The sequence below is a fragment of the Oncorhynchus clarkii genome, chromosome 3 (genome assembly GCF_045791955.1).
Source record: "Oncorhynchus clarkii lewisi isolate Uvic-CL-2024 chromosome 3, UVic_Ocla_1.0, whole genome shotgun sequence".
Taxonomy (NCBI): Eukaryota; Metazoa; Chordata; class Actinopteri; order Salmoniformes; family Salmonidae; genus Oncorhynchus; species Oncorhynchus clarkii.
The window spans coordinates 46,675,586-46,695,417 of NC_092149.1; the positions used below are offsets into that span (position 1 = coordinate 46,675,586).

General features: G+C 42.1%; 1 protein-coding gene across 1 annotated transcript in view; it reads left to right on the forward strand.

The window, feature by feature from the left end:
• LOC139396198 (transmembrane protein with EGF-like and two follistatin-like domains 2a) overlaps positions 1-16,450 on the forward strand; it is a 180,910-nt gene extending 164,460 nt beyond the window's left edge. Inside the window, exons 6-10 of the mRNA XM_071143331.1 lie at positions 5,787-5,935; positions 9,506-9,565; positions 9,879-10,005; positions 13,524-13,682; positions 16,216-16,450. Of these exons, the coding sequence (XP_070999432.1) occupies positions 5,787-5,935; positions 9,506-9,565; positions 9,879-10,005; positions 13,524-13,682; positions 16,216-16,312 (592 nt within the window). The 3' untranslated portion in view covers positions 16,313-16,450. The remainder of the gene's footprint in view (positions 1-5,786; positions 5,936-9,505; positions 9,566-9,878; positions 10,006-13,523; positions 13,683-16,215) is intronic.
• The last annotated feature ends 3,382 nt before the right edge of the window (positions 16,451-19,832 follow it).

Consider the following 19,832-nt stretch of genomic DNA (forward strand, 5'->3'; position numbering starts at 1 on the left):
ATTGAGAACCATACTAGGCCGAAACATAGAAATACCCAAAATCATAGAAAATCAAACATAGACTGCCCACCCAACTCACGCCCTGACCATACTAAATAAATACAAAAAAAAAGAAATAAAGGTCAGAACGTGGGTACTCGTGGAGTGCAGTGGTTAGAGCGTTGGACTAGTTACATGTACGGTTGCAAGATTGGATCCCCTGAGCTGACAAGGTGAAAATCTGTCGTTCTGCCCCTGAACAAGGCAGTTAACCCACCGTTCCTAGGCCGTCATTGAAAATAAGAATGTGTTCTTAACTGACTTGCCTAGTTAAATAAAATATATATATACATTTATACCTTTATTTAACTAGGCAAGTCAGTTAAGAACACATTCTTAGAACACATATATATAAATCAAATAAAGAATTTTTAAAAATTGGAGATCGGCACCCAAAAATACCGATTTCCGATTGTTATGAAAACTTGAAATCGGCCCTAATTAATCGCCCATTCCGATTAATCGGTCGACCTCTACTCTGCATGCAGCAAATGAATAGATAAAGCATGTATGGTTGGAGGGGTGTCTGCTGGGCAAAGAACATTCATAAATCTATTCCACATGCTCAAATGAACACAAACACTTTCTGACATTCTGAGACATAAAGTCAAAGTCATGGACAAAATGGTAAACACTACCACAAATAAACAAGCTGAATTGTTTTATGCATATGAAGCCAGAATGAATACACACGCACACACACAGACACAGACACACACAGTACCAGTTAAAAGTTTGGGCACACCTACTCTTTCAAGGTTTTTTCTGTATTTTTACTATTTTCTACATTGTAGAATAATAGTGAAGACATCAAAACTATGAAATAACACATGGAATCATGTAGTAACCCAAAATGTGTTAAACATATTTGAGATACTTCAAAGTAGCCACCCTTTGCGATAATGACAGCTTTGCACACTCTTGACATTCTCTCAACTAGTTTTATGAGGTAGTCACCTGGAATGCATTTCAATTAACAGGTGTGCCTTGTTAAAAGTTCATCTGTGGAATTTCTCTCCTTCTTATTGCTGTGTTGTGACAAGGTAGGGGTGGTATACAGAAGATAGCCCTATTTGGTAAAAGACCAGATCCATATTATGGCAAGAACAGCTCAAATAAGCAAAGAGAAATGGCAGTCCATTATTACTTTGAGACATAAACGTTAGTCAATCCAGAACATTTCAAGAAATATGAAAGTTTCTTCAAGTGCAGCCGCAAACACCATCAAGCGCTATCATCCAGAAACAGTGGATAGATGGCAGCATTAGCGCAAAACTGAAAGTGCAAACCACCACATTTAACCATGGCAAGGTGACTGAGAATATGGCTGAATACAAACAGTGTAGTTATTCCCTCCTTAAGGCAATCAAACAAGCAAAACGTCAGTATAGAGACAAAGTGGAGTCACAATTCAACAGCTCAGACACGAGGCGTATGTGGCAGGGTCTACAGACAATCACGGACAACAAAGGGAAAACCAGGCAAGTCGTGCGGACACCGATGTCTTGCTTTCGGACAAGCTAAACAACTTCTTTGCCCGCTTTGAGGATAACACATTGCTTCCGACGCTGCCCGCTACCAAGAACTGTGGGCTCTCCTTCTCCGTGGCCGGTGTGAGTAAGACATTTAAACGTGTTAACCCTCGCAAGGCTGCCGGCCCAGATGACATCCCCAGCCGCGTCCTCAGAGCATGTGCAGACCGGCTGGCTTGAGTGTTTACGGACATATTCAATCTCTCCCTATCCCAGTCTGCTGTCCCCACATGCTTCAAGATGGCCACCATTGTTCCTGCACCCAAGAAAGCTAAGGTAACTGAACTAAATGACTATTGCCCAGTTGCCCTCACTTCTGTCATCATTAAGTGTTTTGAGAGACTTGTCAAGGATCACATCACCTCTACCTTAACTGACACCCTAGATCGACTTCAATTTGCTTACCGCCCCAATAGATCCACAGACGATGCAATTGCACAGCACCCTGTCCTATCCTATCTGGACAAGCGTAATTCCTATTCATTGACTATAGCTCAGCATTCAACACCATAGTTTCCTCCAAGCTCATTATTAAGCTCATTAATTTTCCCAGGTGGTGAAGGTAGGAAAATACACCTCCACAAGAGTGTGTGCTCACCTCCTGTACTCTCTGTTCAACCATCAATTATCAAGTTTGCAGACGACAACAGTAGTTGGCATGATTACCAACAATTACGAAACAGCCTACAGGAAGGAGGTGAGGGCCCTGGCAATGTGGTGCCAGGAAAATAACCTCTCTATCAACATCAACAAAACAAGGGAGCTGATTGTGGACTTCAGGAAACAGCAGAGGGAGCATCCCCCCATCCACATCGACAGGACTGCAATGGAGAAGGTGGAAAGCTTCAAGTTCCTCGGTGTACACATCACTGACAAACTGAAATGGTTCACCCACACAGAACTTCAGGAGGCTGAAGAAATGTGTCTTGGCATCTAAAACCCTCACAAGCTTTTACAGATGCACAATTGAGAGCATCCATTCAGGCTGTATCGCCGCTATCATCCAGAAGACAAGGTCAGTACAGGTGCATCAAAGCTGGGACCTGAAAAACAGCTTCTATCTCAAGGCCATCAGACCGTTAAATAGCCATCACTAGCACCGTAGAGGCTGCTGCCCTATATGCATAGACTTGAAATCACTGGCCACTTTAATAATGAAACACTGATCACTTTAATAATGTTTACATAATTTGCATTACTCATCTCAAATGTACACTACCTTTCAAACGTTTTGGGTCGTGTAGAAATGTCCTTGTTTTCCATGAAAACATACAGGAAATGAGATTCAAAATGAATAGGAAATATAGTCAAGACATTGACAAGGTTATAAATAATGATTTTTAATTGAAATAATAATTGTGTTTTGCTTTCGTCAAAATAATTTTCCATTTGCAGCAATTACAGCCTTGCAGACCTTTAGCATTCTAGTTGTCAATTTGTTGAGGTAATCTGAAGAGATTTCAACCCATGCTTCCTGAAGCACCTCCCACAATTTGGATTGGCTTGATGGGCACTTCCTACGTACGATCAAGCCGCTCCCACAACAGCTCACTAGGGTTGAGATCCGGTGACTGTGCTGACCACTCCATTGTAGACAGAATACCAGCTGACTGCTTCTGCCCTAAATGGTTCTTGCATTGTTTGGAGCTGTGCTTTGGGTCATTGTCCTGTTGTGGGAGAAAATTGGCACCAATTAAGCGCCGTTCACAGGGAGCACTTCCGGCGCTGACAGAGATGGCCGTCTCGCTTCGCGTTCCTAGGAAACTATGAAGTATTTCATTTTTTTTGTATTATTTCTTACATTGTTACCCCAGGAAATCTCAAGTTTTATTACATACAGCTGGGAGGAACGCAAGCATTTCGCTACACTCGCATTAACATCTGATAACCATGTGTATGTGACAAATAAAATTGTATTTTATTTAATTTGGTATGGCATGGCATTGCAAAATGGAGTGATGGCCTTCCTTCTTCAAGATCCCTTTTACCCTGTCCCACTTTACCATCACCAAAGCACCCCTAGACCATCATATTGCCTCCACCATGCTTGACAGATGTCGTCAAGCACTCCTCCAGCATCTTTTCATGTTTCTGTGTCTCACAAATGTTCTTCTTTGTGATCTGAACACACTTTTTTCCAATCTTCCTCTGTCCAGTGTCTGTGTTCTTTTGACCATCTTAATCTTTTCTTTTTATTGGCCAGTATGAGATATGGCTTTTTCTTTGCAACTCTGCCTAGAAGGCCAGCATCCCAGAATCACCTCTTCACTGTTGACGTTGAGACTGGTGTTTTGCGGGTACTATTTAATGAAGCTGCTAGTTGAGGACTTGTCAGTTGAGGACTTGCATCTGTGTCTCAAACTAGACACTCTAATGTACTTGTCCTCTTGCTCAGGTGTGCACCAGGTCCTCCCACTCCTCTTTCAATTCTGGTTAGAGCCAGTTTGAGCTGTTCTGTGAAGAGAGTAGTACACCGTGTTGTATAAGATCTTGAGTTTCTTGACAATTTCTCGCATGGAATAGCCTTAATTTCTCAGAACAAGAATAGACCGATGAGTTTCAGAAGAAAGTTCATTGTTTCTGGCCATTTAGAGCCTGTAATCAAACCCACAAATGCTGAAGCTCCAGATTCTCAACTAGTCTAAAGAAAGCCAGTTTTATTGCTCCTTTAATCAGGACTACAGTTTTCAGATGTGCTAACATAATTGCAAAAGGGTTTTCTAATGATCAATTAACCTTTTAAAATTATAAACTTGGATTAGCTAACACAACATGCCATTGGAACACAGGAGTGATGGTTGCTGATAATGGGCCTCTGTACGTCTTTGTAGATATTCCATAAAAAATCTGCTGTTTCCTGCTACAATAGTCATTTACAATATGAATAATGTCTACACTGTATTTCTGATCAATTTTATGTTATTTTAATGGACAGAAAATGTGCAAAAACAAGGACATTTCTAGATGAGCACACATTTTTGAACGATTGTGTATATGCTGTATTCTATTAAATTCAAATTTGTGTGTATTGTTCTGAAAATGTTAGATTTTACTGCACTGTTTGAGCTAGAAACCCAAGTATTTCGCTACACTCGCAATAACATCTGCTAAACACTTGTATATGACCAATAAAATTATTTTTGATTTGATTTGATGAAACTGGCTCTCATGAGGACAGGCACAGGAAAGGAAGACCCAGAGTTACCTCTGCTGCAGAGGATAAGTTTGTTAGAGTTAACTGCACCTTAAACTGCAGCCCAAATAAATGCTTCACAGAGTTCCAGTAACAGACACATCTCAACATCAACTGTTCAGAGGAGAATGCGTGAATCAGGCCTTCATGGTCGAAATTGCTGCAAAGAAACCACTACTAAAGGACACAAATAAGAAGAAGAGACTTGCTTGGGCCAAGAAACACGAGCAATGGACATTAGACCGGTGTAAAGCTGCCCTTTGGTCTGATGAGTCCAAATGTGAGATATCTCTGCATGTGTGGTTCCCAACGTGAAGCATGGAGGAGGAGGTGTGATGGTGTGGGGGTGCTTTGCTGGTGACACTGTCTGTGATTTATTTAGAATGCAAGGCACACTTAACCAGCATGGCTACCACAGCATTGTGCAGCAATATGCCCTCCAATCTGTTTTGCACTTTGTGGGACTATCATTTGTTTTTTCAACAGGACATTGACCCAATACACACCTTCATGCTGTGTAAGGGCTATTTGACCAAGAAGAAGATTGATTTAGTGCGGCATCAGATGAGCTGGCTTCCACAATCACCCGACTTCAACCCAATAGAGATGGTTTGGGATGAATTGGACCGTAGAGTGAAGGAAAAGCAGCCAACAAGTGCTCAGCATATATGGGAACTCCTTCAAGACTGTTGGAAAAGCATTCCTCATGAAGCTGGTTGACAGAATGTCAATAGTGTGCAAAGCTGTCATCAAGGCAAATGGTGGCTACTTTGACGAATCAAAATATCAAATATCAAATTTAATCAAATATAAAATATATTTTGATTAGTTTAACACATTCTACAATGTATAAAATAGTAAAAATGGGTAGGTGTGTCCAAACTCTTGACAGTTACTGTAAAGAATGTTTTAACACAATAGACTACTACACTCAACAACAGCGATTCACTGAATAATTACAACTACAATTCTCCATCACTCTATTCTTTATTTGATGTGTCCCATAATTTTTTTTGTGGCAGGTGCGTGTGTAACATTGACTGCTCCCACATCAGCTTCAACCCGGTTTGCGCCTCAGACGGCCGTTCCTATGACAACCCCTGCCAGGTGAAGGAGGCGTCTTGTCAGAAGCAGGAGAGGATCGAGGTTAAATACCTGGGCCACTGCCAAGGTGATATAGCTACTGTTATACACAACTTTTTTCTATATCTCTTTCTTCTTCTTCTTCTTCACACACACACGCTGTCTTTTTGAAAAGCACTATGTTAATCCAATGTTTTCTTATTATTAATATTCCTTCACCTCTTTCTATGTTCATATTTAGTAATTTAGGACCCAGTTCAATCAATTAAAGATACAGGAAGACCTGCACTGCCAGTTAATTCTGAATATTTGTGCTGTTTTGGAAGTTTCAAACTCCTTACAACTGTCAAAATCTCCTCTCACAGAATTTTGACGTGCAGCCATATTTGTCCTTGAATACTTTATCAGCAACTCAATTTAATTGGGACCTTTATCATTTTAATTTGACCAACAATCAATACAGGTCAAAGCCGTACAACATAACCACGTCAACAAAACACCATCATTATGTTTTTTATAACAGCAACCCATTCACCAAGAATCTATATTTTTATTCTTGTTTGAATGGAGCACAGCAATTCTGTGACAGCAATAAATAAATGGATCAATAAAGATAGTATTATATTGTATGGAAGGTTTTATAACAGTTATCCAGCATTCCAACCTTTGGTTTGGATAATTTGAATAGGATAAATCATGATCCTATAACACTCAATACTCTAAATATATGCTCTACATATTGTTAGAATATTTTAAGTAATTATTTTTGTTTTGTTTTATAAAGTTATTATTATAATCATTTTCTTTTTAAATATTGTAAACCACACTTGACACACTCATAGACGAGAGAATTGGTGAAAAAAATTAGAAAGAAACTACAAAGTGAAGTACTTTACTACCCTAGCTACTGGTTCAAGGTAATTTTTGTGTTTTAGCCTGTCATTTTGTCCCTAGCATGACTCATAGCGCTGATCGAGGATCTGTTTTCCCTGTTAGATGAAGAATAGACATACAGTGGGGCAAAAAAGTATTTAGTCAGCCACCAATTGTGCAAGTTCTCCCACTTAAAACCTCTTAAGTCTACCCCTTCCTTTTTCGAACATTCTGTTAAAAATCGCGCAACTTTTCAGCGTCCTGCTACTCATGCCAGGAATATAGTATATGCATATGATTAGTATGTGTGGATAGAAAACACTCTGAAGTTTCTAAAACTGGTTAAATCACGGCTGTGACTATAACAGATCGTGTGTTTCATTGAAAAACGCAAGAAAAACTGCTCTCTGAAAGCTAAAAATAATTTCCATAAGTCACTTTCATGGGTTGTTAAAAGAGCACAAAATTAATTATGGATCTGCATGCAATTCATACAGATTCCACACGATGTCACCATTGTCGTCATTTTCAATGGACTTTTTTCTTGGAAAATCCAACTAACTGGATTCCGTTTCTTCCGGTCTCCACCAGGATGGTTTGAATGTGCACATTGGCAGCCATTGATTTGCAGACGAGGAGCTATTGAATATACATCGCCCTGTAATCATTTTGATAGATTATAAACGTTTACTAATACCTAAAGTTGGATTACAAAAGTATTTCGAAGTGTTTTGTGAAAGTTTATCGTCGACTTTTTTAATTTTAAAAAATGACGCAGCGTTTAAAAACGATGTTTTTTTCTGAATGACACAGCTTCCATAGAAAGCTATTTTGGGTATATATGGACCGATTTAAACGAAAAAAAGACCCAATAGTGATGTTTATGGGGCATATAGGAGTGCCAAGAAAGAAGCTCGTCAAAGGTAATGAATGTTTTATATTTTATTTCTGCGTTTTGTGTAGCGCCGGATAAGCAAAGTCTTTGTTTACGTCGCATTCAGGCATTTTGAGGTGTTGCATGCTATCAGATAATAGCTTCTCATGCTTTCGCCGAAAAGCATTTTAAAAATTGTTGGCTAGGATCACAACGAGTGTAGCTTTAATTCAATACCCTGCATGTGAATTTTGATTAAGGTTTGAGTTTTAACGAGTACATTTAGCATTTAGCGTAGCGCATTTGCATTTCCAGGTGTCTACTTGAGACATCTGCGTCTCAAGTAGGAGCAAGAAGTTAAAAAGATGAGAGAGGCCTGAAATTTTCATCATAGGTGCACTTCAACTATGACAGACAAAATTAGTAAAAAAATCCAGAAAATCACATTGTAGGATTTTTTATGAATTTATTTGCAAATTATGGTGGAAAATAAGTATTTGGTCACCTACAAACAAGCAAGATTTCTGGCTCTCACAGACCTGTAACTTCTTCTTTAAGAGGCTCCTCCGTCCTCCACTCATTACCTGTATTAATGGCACCTGTTTGAACTTGTTGTCAGTATAAAAGACACCTGTCCACAACCTCAAACAGTCACATTCCAAACTCCACTATGGCCAAGACCAAAGTGCTGTCAAAGGACACCAGAAACAAAATTGTAGACCTGCACCAGGCTGGGAAGGCTGAATCTGCAATAGGTAAGCAGCTTGGTTTGAAGAAATCAACTGTGGGAGCAATTATTAGGAAATGGAAGACATACAAGACCACTTATAATCTCCCTCGATCTGGGGCTCCACGCAAGATCTCACCCCGTGGGGTCAAAATTATCACAAGAGCGGTGAGCAAAAATCCCAGAACCACACGGGGGGACCTAGTGAATGACCTGCAGAGAGCTGGGACCCCAATTAACAAAGCCTACCATCAGTAACACACTACGCCACCAGGGACTCAAATCCTGTAGTGCCAGACATGTCCCCCTGCTTAAGCCAGTACATGTCCAGGCCCGTCTGAAATTTGCTAGAGAGCATTTGGATGATCCAGAAGAAGATTGGGAGAATGTCATATGGTCAGATGAAATCAAAATATATATTTTTGGTAAAAACTCAACTCGTCGTGTTTGGAGGACAAAGAATGCTGAGTTGCATCCAAAGAACACAATACATACTGTGAAGCATGGGGGTGGAAACATCATGCTTTTGGGCTGTTTTTCTGCAAAGGGACCAGGGCGACTGATCCGTGTAAAGGAAAGAATGAATGGGGCCATGTATCGTGAGATTTTGAGTGAAAACCTCCTTCCATCGTCAAGGGCATTGAAGATGAATCGTGGCTGGGTCTTTCAGCATGACAATGATCCCAACAAAGGAGTGGCTTCGTAAGAAGCATTTCAAGGTCCTGGAGTGGCCTAGCCAGTCTCCAGATCTCAACCCATAGAACATCTTTGGAGGGAGTTGAAAGTCCGTGTTGCCCAGTAACAGCCCCAAAACATCACTGCTCTAGAGGAGATCTGCATGGAGGAATGGGCCAAAATACCAGCAACAGTGTGTGAAAATCTTGTGAAGACTTACAGAAAACATTTGACCTCTGTCATTGCCAACAAAGGGTATATAACAAAGTATTGAGATAAATGTTTGTTATTGACCAAATACTTATTTTCCACCATAATTTGCAAATAAATTCATTCAAAATCCTACAATGTGATTTTCTGGATTTTTTTTCTCATTTTGTCTGTCATAGTTGAAGTGTACCTATGATGAAAATTACAGGCCTCTCTCATATTTTTTGCCCCACTGTACAAGGTTGGACCTTGTATGCAAGTGGCCTTAATCAGCACTCTTACTCTGACTACCTTCTCAGGTGACATCATGACAGGGACCAAAGCCGGAGACGGACACTATGCCAGGAAAGACTACTCAGGTAGGTGCACGTGTGTGTGTATCAGGTCTGTGAATGATAGCAGACAGGACTCGACATCTTAGGGTGTATTCCACATGGCACTTTTGAAAAAAGTAATGCATAAATGTAATTTACAGCAATTATGCTATTATGCTAAATTAGTGAGACTCACCTTTACCCTTTCAATCCTAGATATTTTTTTTATCCCTGGCATTCACTGCTTCTGTGCTCTGTACTATGTGTGTTAATGTGAGTGATGTGTGTGTGTGTGTGTGTGTGTGTGTGTGTGTGTGTGTGTGTGTGTGTGTGTGTGTGTGTGTGTGTGTGTGTGTAGAAGAGAAGCCGGACCAGAGAGGAGAGGTGGCCATAGGGTTGTATATTCCCTGTCCCGAGCTCTACAAGAACTACTGTATCCATGGAGAGTGTGAATACCCCAACATACTGTCTGTGCCGTCCTGCAGGTACACACACACACACACAAAGAGCCATACTGACACACACATACACACAGGACACATACCAGCACATACTGACACACACAACCTCAATCCCCCGCCCCCGCCCACACACACACACACACACACACACACCCATGATCACCTGTGCCCCTTCGAGCTCTCTGGCTGAGTAATAAGCCTGTGGGCAGACCAAGCCCATTAACCTGTGAGGTCAGTGGGGTTGTGCTGCGGTCACAGTCACAGGGCTTTAGCCTCTGCTCATCTCTCCCCTCACAGCAACACGGCTCTAAACCCGTAGCTCTTCAAGCCTACAGGCCCTGAATACTGAATAGTGGTCATAGTGAACTTGTATGGGGAAAATTGGTGAAGGTCTCTGGCACCCTCTGTTGTATGGAGGCGGTAGTGTTTTGATTAATGGGAATGTTGATTTAGGATCAGTTTTGCCTTTTAGATCCAAATGAATAGGATTACGTGGACAGAGGGAGACCTGATCCTAGATCAGCACTCTTAATCTGAGGCGCTTAATAATCCGCCATCGATAAAAGACAGTACTGTGCAGCCGTCTTCCTCGACCTGGCCAAGGCTTTCGACTCTGTCAAATACCGTATTCTATCAGCAGACTCAACAGCCTTGGTTTCTCTAATGACTACCTCGCCTGGTTCACTAACTACTTCTCAGATAGAGTTCAGTGTGTCAAATCAGAGGGCCTGTTTGTCTGGACCTCTGGCAGTCTCTATTGGGTTGCCACATGGTTCAATTCTCGGGCTGACTATTTTCTCTGTATATATCAATGATTTCGCTCTTGCTGCGGGTGATTCTTTGATCACCCCTACGCAGACGACACCATTCTGTATACACCTGGCCCTTCTTTGGACATTGTATTAACAAACCTCCAAACGAGCTTTAATACCATACAACACTGCTTCCTTGGCCTCCAATTGCTTTTAAATGCAAGTAAAACTAAATGCATGCTCTTCAACCGATCGCTGCCCACACCTGCCCGCCCGACTAGCATCACTACTCTGGATGTTTCTGACTTAGAATATGTGGACAACTATAAATACCTAGGTGTCTGGCTAGACTGTAAACTCTCCTTCCAGACTGACATTAAGCATCTCCAATCCAATATTACATCTAGAATCAGCTTCCTATTTCACATCAAAGCATCCTACACTTATGCTGCCAAACTTACCCACGTAAAACGAACTATCCTGCCGATCCTTGACTTCGGCGATGTCATTTACAAAATAGCCTCCAACACTCACAGTGCCATCCGTTTTGTCACCAAAGCCCCATATACTACCCACCACTGCGACCTGCATGCCCTCGTTGGCTGGTCCTCGCTACATATTCGTCGCCAAACCCACTGGCTCCTGGTCATCTATAGGTCTTTGCTATGTAAAGCTCCGCCTTATCTCAGCTCACTGGTCACCATAGCAACACCCACCCGTAGCAGGCGCTTCAGCAGGTATATTTCACTGGTCATCCCCAAAGCCAACACCTCTTTGGCCGCCTTTCCTTCCAGTTCTCTGCTGCCAATGACTGGAACGAAGTGAAATAATCACTGAAGCTGTAGACTTATATCTCCCTCACTAACTTTAAGCATCGGCTGTCAGAGCAGCTTACTGATCGCTGCAGCTGTACACAGCCCATATGTAAATAGCCCATCCAACCAACTACCTACCTCATCCCCATATTTGTTTTAGTTTTTCTGCTCTTTTGAACACCAGTATTTCTACTTGCACATCCTCATCTGCATATATATAACTCCAGTGTAAATTGCTAAATTGTAACTTTGCCACTATTTGCCTATTTATTGCCTTACCTCCTTACTTCATTTGCACACACTGTATACACATTTTTCTATTGTGTTATTGACTGTACATTTGTTTATCCCATGTGTAACTCTGTGTTACACTGCTTTGCTTTATCTTGGCCAGGTCGCAGTTGTAAATGAGAACTTGCTCTCAACTGGCCTACCTGGTTAAAAAAAGGTGAAATAATAAATAATAATAAATAAATACATACGCCGCTCTTCAAGGTTTGAGGTGGAAGTTGATCTTTTCAACCGCTGATCTAGGATTAGTGTTAGCTGATTCCTAATTTTAGCAATTTGCCAAACTGATCTTAGATCAGTGTCTAGGGACCACTTGTAACTCTCCTTTGACATTACTGTGAGAAGACTGGGAGTTGGCTCTCAGTACACCAGTCCACTGCATTATGGTGAAAGAGATGTGAGGAAAGAGAAAAGGAAAAAGGAAGGGAAGGGAAATGAAAGGGGAGATCGACAGGAGAGAGGGGTGGCTTTGAGAAAATGAGAGAGACAGAGATAGAAGGAGAGAGAGAGTGGGAGAGATAGATATAGAAGGAGAGAGAGAGATATATAGAAGGTGAGAGAGAGATATAGAAGGAGAGAGAGGGATATATAGAAGGAGAGAGAGAAATATATAGAATGATCGAGAGAGAGAGAGAGAGATAGAAGGAAAGAGATATTGAAGGAGAGAGAAATATAGAAGGAGAACGAGACAAGTAGTGAAGGTTGAGGGGATGCAAGAGTAGACTGACTGTGTCCCACTGACTCGTTTGTTCTGGCATAGCGAACATAGGTGTGTGTGTGTGTGTGTGTGTGTGTGTGTGTGTGTGTGTGTGTGTGTGTGTGTGTGTGTGTGCAGAGCAGAGCAGGGTGATGCAGGTGTTGGTAGGTAATGACCTCCCCAGAGAAAGAGAGAGAAGGATAGACTGATTTAAATTGTACCGCTTTTAGACCAGGCCCACAGAGACAGTGGTCCTCTAGATAACTCCTACACACACACACACACACACACACACACACACAGCCTTGTTTATACCTGGCACTAACTTGATCCTTGGTCCTAATCTTGCCTACATTCTGATTGTGCCCACATTATCAGATATGCGTCTACAGGTGGCATTAAAATGTGTCTCTCATCCTCCCACTGTGTTCGAAATTGTGACCAAATTACCTCACTATATGCAAATAATTTGATCGATATTCTTTAAAAAATTATATTTATTTCTTGTCATTAGTCAATCGTGCCACCTGTCAATGATTTTAAAGGGCGGAATAATGAGGATTTCAATGGTTTCACTGTCCAGATCCATCTACACTTGTTGTATATCCGTACATAATGCGTGCCTGATTACCTCCGGAGGTGGTCAGAAATATCTGATCACAATCAGATCGCAATGTGTCTTTTGATCGTCTACACTTGTCTAAAACTGTGGGCACAATCAGGATGTGAACACAATCAGGACAGAGGATGCATGTTAGCAGCAGGTATAAACAGGAGTTTACAGTTGCTTCAAACACATACAGTCTAAAGACACACACACCTGTAACCTCAGAAACACATTAGCCTGTAAACTATGGTGACCTCAAACTTGCACACAACACGCACGCATGCACAAAACACACACATGTACACAAACTAACATCAACCTGTGTGTGTGTGTGTGTGTGTGTGTGTGTGTGTGTGTGTGTGTGTGTGTGTGTGTGTCAGCTGTCACTCAGGCTTCAGCGGGCCCCATTGTGACACTAAGGAGTTCAATGTGCTCTACGTGGTCCCCGGCTCTGGCAAGCTGCGCTACATCCTCATCGCCTCCATCATCGGAGCTCTTCAGGTGGCCATCATCTGTGTGGTGGTACTCTGTATTACCAGGTAGGACACACACACAAACACACACACATGCACACACACACAGTATACACACGCATACACATGCATGTGCACACAAACACAACCACATTGTGCAAACACACGCACACACACTTGTGTGAGCCCGTATAGGGTACCTTGGCCATCCACAGGGAGTGATTGGGGGTTGAGTAACCAAAGGAGGTTGAGAACCACTACATTACACAACCATTATGCGTATACTTTCACATGCTGTGCATACACACACACACAAACACTTGCCCAAAGCAATTGCATCCTAATATTCATACTGCTATCCATGAGACAGGAAACAGATTACATTACCTCATTACATTATACATGAATGCGTGCCCACCTACTCCCACAGAGGACTGTATACAGTACATACACAAACAGAGATCAATTTTCCACATTGGGGATGTCATGATGAGAGGGAGTGCAATCATAGGGGGTTACGTTCAGGTGTTGTGGAGGGAATGCAGAAAGGTCATCTTGTTTACCTTTCGCACCACAGGGAGGATGGAGAAGAACTCTGCTCCCACTCTGCACTCTCTCTCTCTCTCTCTCACACACACACACACACACACACACACACACACACACACACACACACACACACACACACACACACACACACACACACACACACACACACACACACACATACACACACACACACACACACACACATATGCAATCCACACACACTCTGCCACTCAGCCACTCAGCCAGCAGCCTTCCGCCCCCAGGCTGACCTATGCAAAACATGACATTTAATAAAGTTTTTAAAGCTATCACCAAGATGAAACTCCTCCAAATAGAGAGGGAGAAACAGAGGTAGAAATAAGAGAGAGAACGGGGGGAGAGAGTGAAAGAGAAAGATCAATGATAGATAAAGAGAAAAATGAGAAACAGAAAATGAATGAGGGAGACATTAGAAGAGACTGAGAGAATTAGAGGGAGTAAGACAGATGGAGACCGAAAGAGAGAGACAGAGAAAAGGAGACTGAGATATGGAAAAGGAAGAGGGAGAGTGGGAGAATGAAAAGAGAGAGAGAAGTGTGATAGAAAGATACGGACTGTCTGTGAAGCTCATTACGTTCATTTATTTCCCTGTAAACCTCTGATTTCAATGCAGTTTAAACAAATTCACATCGGTTCTATAGCAAACGACACACACACACACATTTTTACGACTCTCTACCTTTAATACATTTGGATTTATTTAGCACCCTCACCCCCATAATTCTCCCGCATTCTAAATGCAGAAATATCATTTAATATATTATAGAATTTTTTACAGGGAACAAATAGTAAAAAATACTATGTGTACAGTTGATAAACATCTTCAAAAGAATAGGCGGAAGACCAATCTATGTATTTCGGGAAGAATATATAACATTCATTTATAGAGCCTTTTGTTCAAAGTGTATAGACAAAGTTGTGTCTCATTATGGGAATGGATCCTCCCTAGGTTCTCCATTCCATGCTGCTTAATCAAATGTTTGTTAATTGCTGAATTCTGCTTTTAATGGTTTGCATCATTAATCCCTAGGGGTATTAGTTTTACAGCATTATAGATTATAGAACATGGTACAGAATATTTTGAATAAGTTCATAATAGCTCCAACCATTTCATATGTATCAAAGAAGTAGAAAAATCAACAGGAGTTTCAATATAATTAGGGCTGTTAATCATTAAACTCAAGTTAATCTTTTGTCATTTTAGTGGAAGAAATAAAAATCCACCATTAATCAAATTGTCTGAAAGCGTTGAAAAAAACACAAAAAACATCCAAAATACATAATCTATACAGATAGACATTGAGGTTAAATAAAGTGTTCTTTCTCAATTTACCCAATTTTGTTAACCGTTACATTAGACAAAATCAAGACATCAGGATTTCTGTTTTCTTGTATGAAACATCTTAATTACAGCTCACTTTAAGCAATTGTTTTGCAACTCATGCGAGTTCATTGGATTTTTATTATTTTTTATTCATTTTACAGCCCTAAATATAATGCATTACAAGTCATCTTTTGTTAAAAAATTGAAGTCCTTTAACTACAGTTAAAGGGAACATTGTCCTTTAGATTCTTACAAACTCAATAACTTAGCAAATTTCTTCCACTTGATTTATTTATTTGGATTGCTATCTGGTAGTAATATATTGTTGACAGATAAGCTTTTATTTAGACTTCTCACTTCTCTCTATGGACATGCATGTCATTAACCACTCCACTAGGTGGCAATGAAGGCTATCTTATTTTTATAACAAGCATTTCCAAAGCAATCCAATGCCCTTCTTGGCTTATTAGTGTATCTTCAAGTATATGAGGAATCCAGCTACTAAACCAACTGGGGTTCAATAAATAAGAACTATTTATTTCTAATGAAAAACGATGAGTTTCACCATCAAGGCCTTGGATACTGAACATAGGGCAAATTACATAGCATTCTGTCTCTGTCTCTCTGTCTCTCTCTTTATCTATCTCTCTCCTCTCCTGTCCTCTACTCCACTTCCTGTCTGGACAGGAAGTGCCCGCGGAGCAACAGGGTCAATCGGCAGAAGCAGAACGCCACCCACTACAGCTCAGAGAACACCATGCGCGCCTCAACCCGCCTCATCTGACTGAGCCTCCCCACAATGGGGGAAACCCTAAGACTCGCTCCGCTCTGGGTCCAAATTGCACCATAGACACAGATCTAGGATCAGCTTTACCCTTCTTTCCTACAATCCCAACCTGAATTAACTATAAGGGAGTGGGCGGTGGGAGGGGGACAAAACTGACCTTAGATCGGCATCTAGGAGGTTGCACAATCCCCAACTCGCCGACCCCGATCACGAGGAATTGAACAATGGGGATTGGGGGGGAAACAATGGGGGGGGGGGGGGGGGGGGGGCTATAGATGTGGGCTAGCTGATGTTCGTGGGGGAATGTTGGTTGTTTTTAGGGGTAGAACCAATAGGGGGTTGGGCCGGGAGGGGGTCTACACGTGATGCCTTGCACCTGTGGTATAGGTCACTAAGAGGAATCTATGGTACTACAGTACAGCTCTGTTTGGTTATGTATTACTGGGTCTATTTCCAATAGTTATTACATTGTCTTGGTGGGGTCTTTTTTCTGTAATGTAAATAAATAATTTATATCATGAAAAGTGACCTTGGTCGATCTACAATATTGCTGTCGAGTGTCGATTCTCACATTTATGGTTAAGATAACGTCACTCTCAAGAGGAAAAATGAATTCTTCAGAGGAAAGAGACAACAGGTACATGGCAGGTGATGTATTTTCTACACACACACACACACACACACACACACACACGTACACACACATACAGACTTATTTAACCTTGTGGGAGGACACAAGTTATTATAAAATCATATCCTTAACCTAACCCTTACCTAACCTTAACCCGAAAAACTAATTTAACACTAACTTATAACACAAACCTTTAACCCCTAACCCTGACACTAATTCTAACCTTAACCCTAAACTCCCTTTTTTCGGTTTAGGCTCCCCACAAGTATAGTTAAACACATCCACAACACAGGAGATTGGTGGCACATAAATTGGGGAGGACGGGCTCGTGGTAATGGCTGGAGCGGAATCAGTGGAATGGTATCAAATACATAAAACACATGGTTTATGCCATTCCATTTGTGCTGTTCCATACATTTTTATGAGCCATCTCAGCAGCCTTCACTGGTACACACACACACACACAAATGATATACACATGTCCAGCTGACAGATTTAAAATACCATACAGGTAAGTTTAAAAGGCTTTAATTTTGAATTGTACACACCACTGACAAGAAATTTCAATATGGTCTCACTGGTCAGGTTCTGTTATGTTTACAGTTGAACTGAGCTGACCAGGAGGAGTTGTGGTCAATGTCAGGGTCACCCAAAGGCTACACTGCCAGACTACAGGATTCCACACAAATTCCCCGGAGATTGAGACAACGGGGAGGGGGGGAGGCACTTCCCAGTTCACCCCACAGCCGAGTGTGTGGAATCCTCTCTTCCTGTCCTCTCCCCTAATTTTTTCAGATCGGGGGTAAGGGAGGAGCAGGAAACTCTGAATGTCTGCATGCGCGACCAAATATGCGCAATGGGAATGTTATCATTCCGGGACCAGGATTCCACAACTTTATGTTGTTAGCTTTCATTTCAGGAAGGTCAACAGTGTTAAATTAGATGTGTGTCCTCTTCACAGGTTACATAAATTATTGATTGTAATGATTGTCGTGGAATGTAGCATTTTACACATGGGATGGGATTGTTCCTAACATTCTATTTTAGGGATAGGGAGATAATGTCTCTGAGAAATGTTAGATTTTATCATGGTATGTGCCTTTACCAAAAGGCAAAAAGCCTCCTGCGGGGACTGGGGATAAAAAAATAAACAAAAAACACATCACAACAAGAGAGACAACACAACACTACATAAAAAGAGCCCTAAGACATACAGCATGGTAGCAACACAACATGACAACAACATAGTTGCAACAAAACATGGCAGCAGCATGACATTTTAGCAGCATAAAACATGGTGCTAACATGCGTCCTTTGTCCTGAAATTGTCCACATTCTGATTGTGCCCACATTTTAAGACAGGTGTAGAATATTAATGCATTTTTATCTGATTGTGATCTGATCTTTCTGAACACCTCCAGAGATAATCAGGCAAGCATTGTGTCTGGATCAGACAGATCTTGACAGTCAAATCAAATCCAATGTATTTGTCACATACACATGGTTAGCAGATGTTAATGCGAGTGTAACTGTAACGGGTTTCGTCTTCATACGAAGGAGAGTCGGACCAAAATGCAGCGTGTGGTTTACGATCCATGTTTATTAATAATACGAAACACGAATCTCCAATACAATACTACAAAACAAAACGTAACAAACGTAACGAAAACCTAAACAGCCTATCTGGTGAAAAACACATAGACAGGAACAATCACCCACCAACACACAGTGAAACCCAGGCTACCTAAATATGGTTCCCAATCAGAGACAATGACGAACACCTGCCTCTGACTGAGAACCATATCAGGCTGAACATAGAAATAGACAAACAAGACATGAAACATAGAATACCCACTCAGATCACACCCTGACCAATCAAAACATAGAAAATACAAAGTAAACTATGGTCAGGGCGTGACAGTACCCCCCCCCCCAAGGTGCGGACTCCGGCCGCAAAACCTGAACCTATAGGGGAGGGTCTGGGTGGGCATCTGTCCGCGGTGGCGGCTCTGGCGCTGGACGTGGACCCCACTCCATGACAGTTTTAATCCCCCTCCTAAACGTCCCTAAATAGGTTACCCACCACAATGATAACATGGGACAGAGGGACAGCTCGGGACAGAGGTAACTTGGGACAGATAGGTAGCTCAGCACTGAGAGGAAGCTCAACACTGAGAAGAAGCTCAGCACTGAGAGGAAGCCCAGGCAGGTAGTAGAAACTACCAGAACCTGGCTGGCTGGCGGTTTCAGCAGATCCTGGTCGACTAGCAGATCTGGGAGAATCTGGTCGACTGGCGGATCTGGGAGAATCTGGTCGACTGGCGGATCTGGGAGAATCTGGTCGACTGGCGGATCTGGGAGAATCTGGTCGACTGGCGGATCTGGGAGAATCTGGTCGACTGGCGGATCTAGGAGAATCTGGTCGACTGGCGGATCTGGGAGAATCTGGTCGACTGGCAGATCTGAGAGAGTCTGGACGACTGGCAGATCTGGAAGAGTCTGGTCGACTGGCAGATCTGGAAGAGTCTGGTCGACTGGCAGATCTGGAAGAGTCTGGTCGACTGGCAGATCTGGAAGAGTCTGGTCGACTGGCAGATCTGGAAGAGTCTGGTCGACTGGCAGATCTGGAAGAGTCTGGACGACTGGCAGATCTGGAAGAGTCTGGACGACTGGCAGATCTGGAAGAGTCTGGACGACTGGCAGATCTGGAAGAGTCTGGTCGACTGGCAGATCTGGAAGAGTCTGGACAACTGGCAGATCTGGAAGAGTCTGGACGACTGGCAGATCTGGAAGAGTCTGGTCGACTGGCAGCTCTGGAAGAGTCTGGTCGACTGGCAGCTCTGGCTGCTCCATGCTGACTGGCTGCTCCATGATGACTGGTAGCTC